Genomic DNA, 13,956 nt, shown 5'->3' with positions numbered 1-13,956 from the left:
TCCACATCATCGACTCCTTAAAAATTATCTGATCAACGGATAAAACGTGCCGAACCGTAATATAAACTACAGTCTCCTGTCGCTCAAACGCTTGATAACAAATTTTATGTGCTCGCGCCTCGTCACGCGATTCCCACGATTGTTAGGGAATTTTTTTTTCATCTGGCCACTGACCCGAATCCATTAACGAAATAATAAAAACCCCACCCATTGTTACAGGAACGATACGAAAACGTCCGGACGCGTGTCAACAACCCCTATCCGAAACGTGTTCATAGGTGCGTGCGAACACACGTATCGAAACAGCGTGACGTCTTCTTTAAGGGATATTTATTGCCTGTCCAATCCCACGTTCCATACTTTATTACGATTTTCATTACCTAATTAGATTGCCGTGTAATAGAAATGTATTTCACGATATTAACGAATGGGTTTTTTTCAATAACACTGCGATCGTTTATTCGAATAATCATTGGTCTGTAAAAAAATCGTTCAAATTTCAAATATTTGCTGGGAAAGCCCAATGAAACTAACATTATTTGCTTTTAATCACTTTGTGAAGTTAATACTGTAGAACCTCGGTTATCTGAACTAATATGGGAAACATAGATGTTGGAATAATACTGTTGAGTTACAGTGGTAGACTATAAATTATTATTCGTTTACACGAATTGAATTATATTTAAAATTTCTACTTATATTTATGTTAAAAATACGTTACAATTTAAATTTGTATTAAAAACCAATTATAATATACAATTTCTATTTAAAATCTATTACGAACTTAAATTTCTATTAAAAATCTATTATAATTCAAGTTTATATTAAAAATTCATTGTAATTATATTTTGTATAAAATTAAATTATAATCATAAGATTAACAGACTGAATTTATACAAAATTTTCCCCACTTCTATCATAATGTATGCTTGAATTAAACATTCAATTGTTTCCGATGGAAGTCTTTATAATTAGAACAATTTTAAAATGAAATACATGACACCTACTCATTTCTGTCATAAATGCATAAAATTATACTCAAAAACGAAAGAAATGTAACGTATTGCTTAAAAATTATTTTCAGAACTCGTAACTGTACCTTTATCTTGCAAATCTTGCATTTCACCAAACAAAAACAACATTATTAATCTATCTCTAAAAAATAGTTAGTTCTACATTTCCCAAAGTTCTATCCTATAGAATGAACATCAATTTAACATGCTTAGTGTAAATAAAATCTAAACTATTTCCTTTTCGAATTTAGGAAACAAGTTGCTATTGTGGTAGATAGTACCAAATTACTACTACTAATCGCTTTAGTGATTCTGTGGATTATTTTTGTAACTGACTTTATACCTTTAAAAATCCAACATTATGTGCGATACCGCTTATCAAATACCTGAATTTCTGTCACTTTACTTTATTACGTCATATCATAATCACATTATCTCTATTATAACATTTCTGTTCTTCTTCTTCTTCTTTGCTTGCACTCTATTTGATTTTTATCGTATTTTTGCAATGTATGACAAAGGATTCATTCCGTTAAACGAATATTTATTCGTTATTATTATTATCAGGTTAAGGACTCTATGCAATTATGGCAAAAGTTAAGCGAAATTCATGCCAGAAACTAAGAGAATGTTAATGTATTAATTTCAGCTTGTTAAAATAATTTCACAAAGAAACAAAAATGTACTTGACTCCTATATCTTGCTTAAGATGCTAACAACTTTTATTTCGCATAAACATCCGCAGCTTAATTATAATACGTTCGATCATCCACCAAGGATCTCCAAGAACACCGCTAGACAGTTTCCGTGTCTGAAAGGCTACGAATTTCAAATGCGATCTCGACAATAGACGAAATTATATACGGTCCGCTCCGGCCGATAATCATCCTCTTGTTTGTCCCCCATACCTCCCGCAGCGGTGGACCCATTAAAAACCATCGGGTCACATTGCTGCAACGCGATCGAATAAGGAAGTTTTTCGCCGGACGATCAAGAGAACAAGCCGTCGCGCGTCGCGGTTGGTGGATTTCCAACCTATTGGAAAGCCTAGCTGCCATTCGCTTATATGCCCGCGCAAGAAACGCGCGTTAACGCTTCGTGGGCGGTGGAAGGGGCGAAGAGGGGGCCGCAAAATAAACTTAGGCATGTTTGCCGAGCAATCAAATATATGAGTGGAAAGTCTCGCAGGCGTTATCGATTGGATCGAACCGGCTGTGGCAACGCGGAGGCGAAGAGGAAAGAGAGAACACCGAAACGGGGGGACGATGGGGGTGGCAGAGAAGGGGTCGTCGGAGGGTTCGAGACGAAATAGGAACGGGGAAGATCCACGAAACTGTATAGCCTACATCGTCGGTGGCGGAGGGCCGAGCGGTTTGTCCAGTGTTTGTTGTTCGCCGTTGTTCAAGGGGCCAAACATAGATTTCGAGCCGGCGAGAAGGACAGACACACGCACACACGTCCTGTCAGTGGGCACACGGATCGTACGTGTAGTCCGTGTACCAGTGGTGGTTATGCGAGCGTATATGTACACCGATGCATACATATGAACGAGCTAGACGTGTGTGCGTGCGTATGCACGCGCATCGAAGAAGGGCGCATCCGTACACGCATATGTATACGTGCACACATATATACAGGGTGACTATAATCTGACAGTAATAAGATTTTTCTAGGTCGTTGGGTAAAGAAGATATAAAAAAAAAGATATGAAATCACATACTTTTGGTTGCATCAATCGTTGCTGCTTATTATTTTCTACACAAACATACTAAGTCACTTATTGCGAAAAATCATTGACTTAGAAAATATTTTAATTTTAGTAATCTGAATGTGGGCTACTCAATTATCTAAAATTGGCGTTCAAAGATACGACCTTCAGCTTGTATGCATAGATTTACCCGGCCTCTTTTGTTTCAGATCGCTCAGAGTCGTGCAATTGTGTACATAAACTTTATTTTTCAAGTGTACCCATTAAGAACACATTGTCTCAGAGACGCAACGCGTATTAGCTATTTCTTAATTCTTAATACTAGGGGTGCGCGGGTACCCGTAATTTCGAGACCCGAAACTCAGATCGGTACCCGAAAATCAAATCGAGCCCCGAAATTCAAATCGGGACCCGAAACGCAAATTTAAACTTAATACTAAACTTATAATATCTTTCTTTTCAACAAAAAATATGTGATTCAGTTTTAAAACATGAAATTGACCTTGATATCATCTTTACGCGTTTACCGAGAAAAATCTTATCAACGTGAGATTATGTACTCCCTAAGACCATTCAGCTTTCATTTGAAACATTTTTTAGTGTCGTCAACGATTTGCAAGATGTTTGACTGGATCGATTTAAGTGAGTCACCCTGTATATACACGGACATGCGTATATACACGGACATACGTATATAAACGGACATATGTGCATATATACACGGACATACGTACATACACGGCATGTAGACATACGTATACATGGACACGTAGACGTACATATACGCGGACATAAGCACGAGAACTTTCGAGAAATTCGAGTCTTTTATTTCCGTGCGACCTTACTCCCGTCTGCTTCGAAGCGGCGGAGAAAAATCTCAGGAGCGCATCGTCTTCGAGAGATTTCGCTTGCACAAGAAAGAACAGCGGGGTGAGCCAGAACACTTTGGAAGCTCGGACAAATTCTTACGATGTCGGTGAGCGACAGGGGTTGAATCGCAAGAAAACCTTGTCCACGGACCCACCGATCCCGCTTCGCCTCCAAGTTTCGACGTTCTTTGCTATTCTTCTCGCAAATTCCTCAATAGAATGCGTCAGGTCCTACCTGGATACTTAGAATAGTTTTTAACCCTCGGGAGACCGAAATTATGTAACGAATAGGCCTCGCGAAAGATGTTTCATCCGCCGTCAATCAATTTTCAATTTATTTGTGAAATTATTGGATGCTTCGGTGATCTTTCTACTGTTTACTAAATGTATGTCGGAATTGAGAATATTGGTATGTAGTTTGAGACAATGTAGCCGTAGTTGGTAGAATTATGAAGAAGCATTATAGTGACTGTGTTCAAACTCTGCAGCTTCTTTGAGATGGAATATTACTAGTTCCAATAATATGTAGATCACTGTAGCAAAGCTTTTAACACTTGACAATTGCAATAGAAGTCAGAACTGGACAGAAAGACAGAACGAACAGTAACGATGAAGTGGAAGCAGGACGCATGTTTGAGAAATGATTGTCAAAAAGGGTATCAAAAATGAGTACCAAAATTGGATATCAAGAATGAGTACACATCTTCGGTATCACTTCATGGCAGAAATTTTTCGATAAGCAAGAAATTTTTAAAAAGGACATTTTTTCCACGGAAACAGGTAAAAAGCTTTAAACCAAGTAAAAATCTACTTCAGTAACAGAACGTCGCGTTGGATCATCTGATTCCCACATATCGTATTCCAAATAAAATATACAGCACATCAGAAATATATCAGAAGTATAATCTGCATTGTTGATATTTGCACATCGTACTCGAATACGATAAAATAAGCAAACCAAAACGATAAATAATACCAAACAATAGAAAGCAGCATTTTTCTTCCGCTCGTGAAAGCTAACCTGCGTGTTTCCCGAATTTATGAATATGCATTAAATAAAATAAGAATATATGAATACGATTGCACGATCGAGCTTGAAAAATAAAAATATCGTTCAGTTTAAAATCGTCTTTCCTGCTGGCCAGTGCCATTTAAATAACGATTGCCAATGGGTTGGTAGGATATCGGAGTCTGGAACTGTGAGGAGATTTCAAAAAGTTCGAGGCTCCTGAAACAGAGATAGGCAGGACTTTATCGTGTCATACACCAGCAGGTATGAGAGTAAGTGCCCTCTTTTCGCCCCAATTCCCTTCAATCCTGCTCCAGCCTATCTCACCTAGGGCATGGTTATCGAAACTCATTTATATTTCTGAACCCGTTCACCCATTCAAATTCGAGAACTCAACAATTACCCCGATAATTCTGATAAATGCAAAACTATGCCGTCAGGAGCCGTTAATATTCTTCTCGTATTCTGATAAAAGCATTGAATCCCTGATTATTATAATCCGTTGAATTTTATTATCGAGCTCTACTTGAACTGCTCTTGATGCATACTTGTAAGAGATAGTTATGTTAGAAGAGAAGAAACCAACAAATGTATCAAACCATCTAATTAGAATAATCATTTATTCTTCAAACGTTATAATCCTATCGTCCTATCACGACGATAAGTTGTGTTCATTAGTAGATATTTATGCGAAGATCGTGTAATGTAACTTTGCAAAATAATCTCATTGGTAGACTGCGAATTTTATGCATTTATGATAATCATGAATCAGTGCATTACATTATTTTTAACTTGTTATAATTATTAAAAGAGCAGAGTCATTTTCATCCAACTTATATTTCTTACAATTGACATAGACAATTTTTATTTTGCACACAGATCCGCAATCTATTTATTAGAGATTGCAATTATTTCAAATTAAATAATAGAAAAACAGAGTTATTATTAGACTGCGTATTTTATGAATTTAAGGCAAAAATGAGTAGTTTCAACTTAAAATAATAGAAAGATTAAAAGAATTTAAAGATATCATTGTATTATTTTCAAGCTAATAAAATTATTAAAAAAAGAATGAACTTTTTATTTAGTTTCTATTTCTTATAAATGACGTAGACAATTTTTATTTTTATAAAAATCCGCAGTCTAGAAATTATTTACAACGAATTTAAAAGACAAATCATTAAAAGAGGAATGACTTACGTTTTTTATAATTAATTTAGACAATTTCTGTTCATTTCAAAATTTTTGACAATAGGAAGACTTTTTAACGGGAAATGAGCCGAAGGTTAACCCTTTGCCCTACGATTCAAGTTTCAATAACGTGTACCGCAAATAACAACAGGGTCGGTCACGTGCCAATACAGTGTCACTAATTAATATTCGAACATTTTTCAAAACGCAATAACTTTTTATAAAACTGGACTAAACGACTTGAATTTTTTTTAGATGATAGAGCGACCAGTCTCCTAGACCATAACTAGAATACTTTTTTTAAAGGTTGCTACTGATTAGAAGAAAATGAAAAACGTCTTCTTTTTAACTTTTTTATCTGAGCCTATAACGAAAATTTAAAAAATTTGTTTTGTAGATCTCAGTAAGTTATATGCATATTACAAATTTCACCGCAATCAGTTGACCTTCGTATGAGCTGTAAACAATTAAAGATCGCAAAAATCGCAGTTTTGTCCTGACTTTTGACACTCTCCACCAATAAGTGTGAGAAATTTGCAGTTTTTACAATATTTTAGCACTTGTAACTTGACTATGCGTTAATCGGTTTTTATGAAATTTTCAGCATGCATATAACTTACCGAGATCTACAAAACGTACTTTTTAAATTTTCATTATAGGCTCAGATAAAAATGTTGAAAACGGGATTCTTTTATTTTGTTTAGTCATTCCAAGTAATAGCAAAATTATAGTTTAGCCATTGTCCAGTACAGCAGTCCCTCTATCATCTAAAAAAATTCAAATCTTTTATTCTAGTCTCAAAAAGCTATTACGTTTTTAAAAGTGTCTGAATATTAATGAAGTCACTGTACATGTCTAAAGTACAACTAGTTTAATTTTGTAAGGTGTTAGATAAATAATTTCGAACGAATCATAAGTGAACACGAAAGCTTCATTATAAGTTTTAGTAGTTTCATAATTTTATAAGTTATAATGAGCTTTAATTGCAATTTATAATAATTTACAGTAAATTAATAGTCTTAAACCGTATGGTATCTTTCGAATCATTTTGGTACATGTAATGGGACTCGACATCTTTTGCACTCTCACGTTGTTTCGTTACGTTTTTTTTATGTCTTCTCACCTCCTTTAGCTACTAACAAAACAACTAAATGACGAAGAACAAAATTCATAAAACACATATGCCCTAGTCTAACACGAGCCTAACTAGTTTAATTTGGCCCGACTGACGCACCACGGCTTCCTTCTCTGACCTGATTTTTTGACCACGTCGGCGTGCGATTACGAGAATTATTGTATCCTCCTTCACTGTCTTTTTATATTGTATTTTGTGTGTGTCACTGTTTAGAAATAAACAGAATAATTTCAAAAACCTCTACATTTATATAAATAATATTATTTTATAAAAAATGTTATTTTCCACGATATTTATATATTATAATATATATTATTATATATATATAATATATTATAATATATATTATTATATATATAATATATTATATTTATTATATAATATATTATAATATACATTGTAGTCAAATTGGTGAAAAATCTAAATGAATTCAGTGTTATCATTCGTAAAGAGCAACACACGTTGCTTTCAGTATTTGATAAGTTCAGTGTTAAATAATATTGACGACAGCAGAATAGATTTGCAAGGGCGTGACGTAGGGGCCTAAATTCTTTCCTGAATGGCACTAAATAGAAGCAGTTTTTCAAGATGGTTCCCTCGGCAGTAAACCAGGAACGGCGGGCCGGATTACCGAGCGTTTCTCTTACCGAGAAAACCGTTCGTGGTAAACATCTTTTATTAAGTGCATTTTGCGCTCCAGTGGCGCGTCAATTTTTCAAAGCACCCTCAAGTTCTTTGTCTTCGTGTCTCCATCTAACTATAACGATAAGCGCACGTGGTGGAGAGCAGAGGCGATTAATCGTTCCGTCATCGCCGGGGATAATCTGAACCGCGTGACAATGGCGGAAACGGAACTACTTTCATTCTTTTCCCGCGGTTCCGTCGCGGAATTAAAATGGTCCTCACTTCTTCCGAGTGTGTGTGTCCTGTCCCGTGAACTTCCAATCGTAAAAACAGACTGAAGAAGTGAGAAATGGAATTTTTATGTGTCATCGGGCTCGCGAGAACCACTCTGTGCACGATACCGAATGAAATTTATCAGCCGACAAACTAATTCGTTTCATTTGTCACGATCCCGAGATAATTTGTTGGAGCGTGAATTAATGACGGCACTTTTGTTTTTCAGGCTGTGCATTCGTGAAACTTTCGTCACATCAAGAAGCGCTAGCGGCAATCAATTCCTTACACGGTAGCCAAACTATGCTGGTGAGTATCATCTTTTTTCAATGATCATTTCATACGTTTCAATGGACAAAGTGCGTTCTTCATGATTGTGATTTATTTAAAGACTTTCAAATTTTCTGCGATTTTTTAATGTAAATAATAGTAAATGCAAGATAATATGTTATAAATAGATAGATAATATGTGTTAGTTGTTTTGAACAAGCACTTACTTTTATAGTACACTCTACGATGTACATATGAAATGCCATAAATTTGTGCATTCTCCATAATCAAATTATTGGAAATCTTTATCCCGCACAATATTTTGAACAAACAATGGCTTCATTTTTAATTAATATTTCTTTAAGTTTCATTGATTTTTGAACATTATCCTTTTTTGAATAATATTGTCTGACACTGTACTAAATTTAATTCTCACGACAATAATGAAAAAGAAAAATACGATTTATTGTATATCACAAGAAAAAAAATATGCAATTAATTTTTTACATGAAGGCACTTTACAATACCATTTTCGTTAATATACTGCTTTAAGTAAAAAATATGCCAGTGTGGGACAAAATTTTATTCGGATGTCAGAGAGGAAATAAGCCCTAACGAATAAAATTTCATTCAACACTATCGAATAAAATTTTATTCGACGCTATCGAATAAATGTTTAGATACTTTAAAATACCATTTTCATTAACATACTGCTTTAAGTCAAATATATATATATATATATATATATATATATATATATATATATATATAATGTACATAGTTATAATATGTAATGTACATAGTTATTACACTTGTAAATTTTATATATATATATATATATATATATATATATATATATATATAAAATTTACAAGTGTAATAACTATGTACATTATATATATATTTGACTTAAAGCAGTATGTTAATGAAAATGGTATTTTAAAGTATCTAAACATTTATTCGATAGCGTCGAATAAAATATATATATATGAAAGATATTTCTACTTAACCGATGCGTTATTCGAACACTGTCGACAACGACAGTGAAAAGTGGCATAGAAAGCGTGACTGGGGAAACTAGAAATTGAAAAAGGGGTAGAACGAGGCGCGCGAAATTAGCATAGCAAATGGTGTTGAAAATAATACACACAATGAAATGCGACGTAGATTCATGGACGGTCATTCTCCCGAGCAGCTAAAGCGTGGTGAATAGACAGCCGTAGTAATGGCTGTTGTGCTTGTAAATATCCCGTGCCTGCAATCTAATGACTGGCCAAACAGAAATCTGCATAACACTTGGAGAAGTGTGGGCCGCCTCCTTCTTCTTCGATGAATCCGCTCCCTTCGCCTCTGTCAAACCACCAAACTTTCTCAGCTTAGGGTCGGACCACGAATTCCCAGTTGTAATTGAATTGTCAGTGAGTTCCGTCCAGGATTCCACCTGCTGATTGGCGAAAGTTCGCAAAGCCGCTTCCCGAACTTGACCACACGACATTCCTCTACCACCCTCATCGTTGTTATCGCACGGCAGTCACTCACTGACTACCGCTGACGTGACCGACCTCCAGGCTTTCGTTTATTAACAATACGTATGCCACGATTGCCATTAATCTGCAGTATGAAGAATTGAATTTTTAAATAAACAATTGCTTAAAAGAGTAATTCGCAATTCGACGAAGAGATGTTTTACGTTCATGTTATATTTAAAATATGTATACCTTTTACACCATCGGAAAAAATAAGTTTCGAAGTATCTGAAAAAGAAAAATTAAACAACATATTGATCATTACTGTGTTCGGAATTTCATCGTTATTATATTTATTTCTAACTTTTTATCTCTTCGTAGAATGTTTAATGTGATCGAAAAAATGAAAGAAACGCACAGATAATACAAAATGCAGAAGATTATGAAGGTATTGTTAAAAAGATATTGTTCATTATACATATAAATGAATACAAATTATGTCAGCCTCGACTGATTTTGAAATTCAATTGGTTGACAAATAATAGACTGTATATATTATAAATATTTGCTCACTAGCGGATGTATCATAACATGCTTATAAATGCAGTCGATTATTAATTATTTCTCTATGGATTCAAAAGTTGGGCAGTTTCCAAAATATCGTGAACTCTACAGCCACTAGAAGCCAGATAACGTTTGTGTTTTCCCCATTGCACAGCTCTAGATTGCTTATAATACTAACTCGAAGAAGCCTGAGAGCTTCGATGAGCAACTGCAGCAGCTAGAAACCCCACTACTTTCGGCGTACTAATTAATTGCCGGTTAATATTCCACAATTTAAAGTCAGGGAAGCTCGATAGACATTTTTAATTATGTTTATCGAGTGTCCATTGTGAGACTTCCAACGGAAGGCATTCATTCGAAGGCATTATGATGTCTGAAGTTATCGGTGCGGACGAGTTTTTATAAATGAAATGCATTGATGATTGTTAAATGAAAAGCCTTCAATCACAAATAGTGAACGACCATGACAGTGTCGTAAATTTGATCCGCTGGGCTTCAACGCGTAATGGGTCCGGCCGACGATTAACGTCGGTTCGTCGTTTTATTAGCTATCAGTGATCGATTGAACGTGCGATGACAGAATGACAATTAGAGAGTATGTCCGTTGAAAATGGAATGCACAGTAGAGCCTCTCGTATCCGAACCAATAAAACAGTATGCGTGTTCCGATAAAGAAATCTTCGGATAAATAATATAATAGTAGGATCACTTCTGCGTTTATTCAAATAATGTTCAAGAATATTGACGATCTGTTTAAATAGTAGATTTCATATTTCATTGGAAAAGTAAACATTTGAATCTAAGAATATTCATTAGTTACCCTGTGTTCAGTTTTACATATAATTGATTTATGTTTTTTTAATAATTTCTTAATAATCTTGTCCTCATATTTCGAAAACGTGCAAAATATTTTAGCTTTCAAAAAGAAGTCACGGAAACTATGATTCTAGCGTTTGAATGTTCAAAATCGTTCGCAGTTTGTTATTAAACATTAGTTTGTAACACGTCAAATTATTATTTTGTACGAGTCACTAATTCCACTAGTTTAAAAATGTATTTTAAAGAAAACGATAATCGATACATAAAGTCGAATATGTAATTTTAAATCTGCTTAAAGAATGAGGCTAATAAAAATTGTACATATTTTTGGTAAATAACATCGGCAATTTTACACAGTAGAATATAATATAACTCTACGATATCCAGTTACGTAATAACGCTTTCAATAATATTATTGTAATATTATATATGCACGAGTGTTTATTTGGTACGAACAAAAATTGTATAAAACTGGTAAAAAAATCGAGCTGCAAATTATAGTTACAACAGTAAACTCCCTCTTATTCGGTACCGATGTAACCGGCTTCCGTTTCAACGGACCATATTTTCGTCGAGATTTTCTTCCGCCAATCGGATTTCCGGTGTCCATATCGGAAGGGAGTACAGTACATACTGTAACGATCCTGTAACGGCTTCGACTTCGCATCGCATCAATTTTTTCCACGTAGATATTCCGTAAACATTTATCTGCAACCTGTGTACTTCTCAATCGAATTCACGATTTGTACACAAACATAACGCATTCTCTTTGACGTTAAACACGTAACAGGTTATGAAATCACCTTGATGTATTGAACATTTGATGATTGATTTGTTCGAAGGTAATTCGATTACATCTGATGTGATTATAAAACATGAATTTTGAACCGTCACAAAGACACTGTGTTCGATTGAAATAATCAGCTATTGTTTCCTGAATTATTAATGCTACAAAGAATCATTCGTACGAAATGAAAAAAAAAGATTGCGATTTTTGATGTTTCTTTTTTGTATATCGGGAGGATAAAGCAACATTCTCCGCGTTTTCTAGTCTCGCCGTCGTTAATTTACTTCGTCACGATTACAAAGAAATAAATATAGTGAAACCCGGAGAACGCGGCAAATTCATGCACACTCGATACAGCTCGATGTGTTCGACAATTGTTTCGATGTCCATCAGCGCGTAGGAAAATAGAAAAAGACAATCGCGAATTTTCCAATATCAACGAGAGATTCCCCGTTCCGTGTCACGCGTCTGTCGCGTGTGCGAAATCACACATTGCGTCGACCTAAAAGGGTGAAGCGGAGCCAGACACGAGGCTGTTACGCGAATATTACTCGTTATAACGCTCTAATCCAATAACGGAATGCAGGGAGAAATTGTGGGCACAGAAGAGGAACTTCAGGATCGTGCCAGGGACCATTTGCCCTTAAAAGAGAAGCTGACATGACGCGAAACGTAATATGCAGATCGCTTAATTATCACAACGAATTATGGAAATTTTGACAGGAACGTTACGAGATTTCGTCGCGACGCATCGGCTCTACTCCGAGGGCGCAAAAACGGAGCGCGGAAGCAAGTCACGCAGTTTGCCCATTCATTAGGACCGGTCTAGATTTGTTAGCATCGAAGGAACATTAATAATTGACGAACCCGTTCGCGGATGAATAACCCGGTAAATTGCAGTTACCCGAAAACTCGAATGCCATGACCTTTCGCATGCCGCGTCTCGTTCACAAAATTCACACGAAATCAGAATATTTTTTAACACCCATCACTCTTTCAACCGTCTTGCACTCGCATCTAAACATAATTGAAATAACATTGTATTAAATATTGTTTCAAATAACATAATTATTTCCATGTCTGAGATCACTTTTAAAATAGCGCAATTTCAAATACTGCTATTATTTCAGATAATTGTGAAATGCTTCTTCGAAACTATATGGTTTATATATGGCATAGTTGAAATAAAAAAATTACGAAATAATTCGTTATTTGAAATTGTTATTATTTCAACCGGATCGTTACTACTTATATTTTCAAATAACAGCACTGAAAATAACAATTCGAAATATTTGAAATAATTATTTCTTATTCCTATCTGAAGTAAAATTTACCCAGGTCTGCTTTCATTTTGGAGGTCCTAGCAAATTTTGGTTTACTTAGCAAATTATAGTAAATCCTCCGTAATTTTCCTTGAGCTTGTAAACAAAAGTGGACAATTTGGGAAGAGAAAATGCGATTATTCGAGCCTTGCACCTCGTTTTTATAATTGTTGACAATCGGCAACTATAAAAATGAGCCGCGAGGCTCGAATAATCGTATCACCTGTTCCCAAATTGTCCATTTTTGTTTAGAAGTTGAAGGAAAATTAGAGAGAATTCACTGTATAATGAAAATTAATTTTCAAGTTTGATAAAAAGATTGTCACCCATGGGTCAAATTCTTAATATTGGATGCTTTTCCCGATTTGTGGCGACCATAGATAGATTCATCCTTTTCTGTAGAAGTTTTTTAATCTACTTGATTTATTTACTAATAGTTAATGATTTGAACTAAGAAATTAATCTATATATATATGTCATTCATGTTGTCCTTCTTAAAAATCTTCTAATCTAAAAGTTCCTAAATCAAAAACATTCCTAATTCTTATTGACTTTTCTATCCTAGACCCTGCTTCTTCAATCTTATTGTAATGTAAATACTTATAACGGATAAGTTGAATTAACCTTTCATACCTAACACTATATTTTTACTTACGTTAAAAAAAGTGAAGCAATCAAGGAAGTCAGAATGATTAAATTTGCAAGCATTTCCAATTTTCTCTTGGAATGAAATTTTTCGTTTTCATCAATTTAGATATGACAGTTAGGATTTCTGATGGTATCAAGAAATATTTGAAGTGCCGAATAATACAGTAAATTATGATAAACTACAAGTAGCACTAAATCTGATTAAATAACAGAAAAATAATAGAAATGCGGTGAAAAAAAAGACATCGACGATTCATG

The 13,956-nt window shown here is 34.8% G+C and overlaps 1 protein-coding gene across 11 annotated transcripts in view; it reads left to right on the top strand.

Moving 5' to 3' along the window:
• The window catches only part of bru3 (CUGBP Elav-like family member bruno 3), a 492,049-nt gene that overhangs the window by 401,795 nt on the left and 76,298 nt on the right, over nucleotides 1-13,956 (top strand). For all 11 annotated transcript variants that reach the window (XM_033483530.2, XM_033483524.2, XM_033483529.2 and 8 more), the window contains one exon: nucleotides 8,052-8,131. In XM_033483530.2, coding sequence (XP_033339421.1) covers nucleotides 8,052-8,131 — 80 coding nt within the window. The remainder of the gene's footprint in view (nucleotides 1-8,051; nucleotides 8,132-13,956) is intronic.

The sequence above is a fragment of the Megalopta genalis genome, chromosome 17 (genome assembly GCF_051020955.1).
Source record: "Megalopta genalis isolate 19385.01 chromosome 17, iyMegGena1_principal, whole genome shotgun sequence".
Lineage (NCBI taxonomy): Eukaryota > Metazoa > Arthropoda > Insecta > Hymenoptera > Halictidae > Megalopta > Megalopta genalis.
The sequence above is the reverse complement of the archived record's forward strand: the minus strand, read 5'-3'. Positions and strand labels throughout refer to the sequence as shown.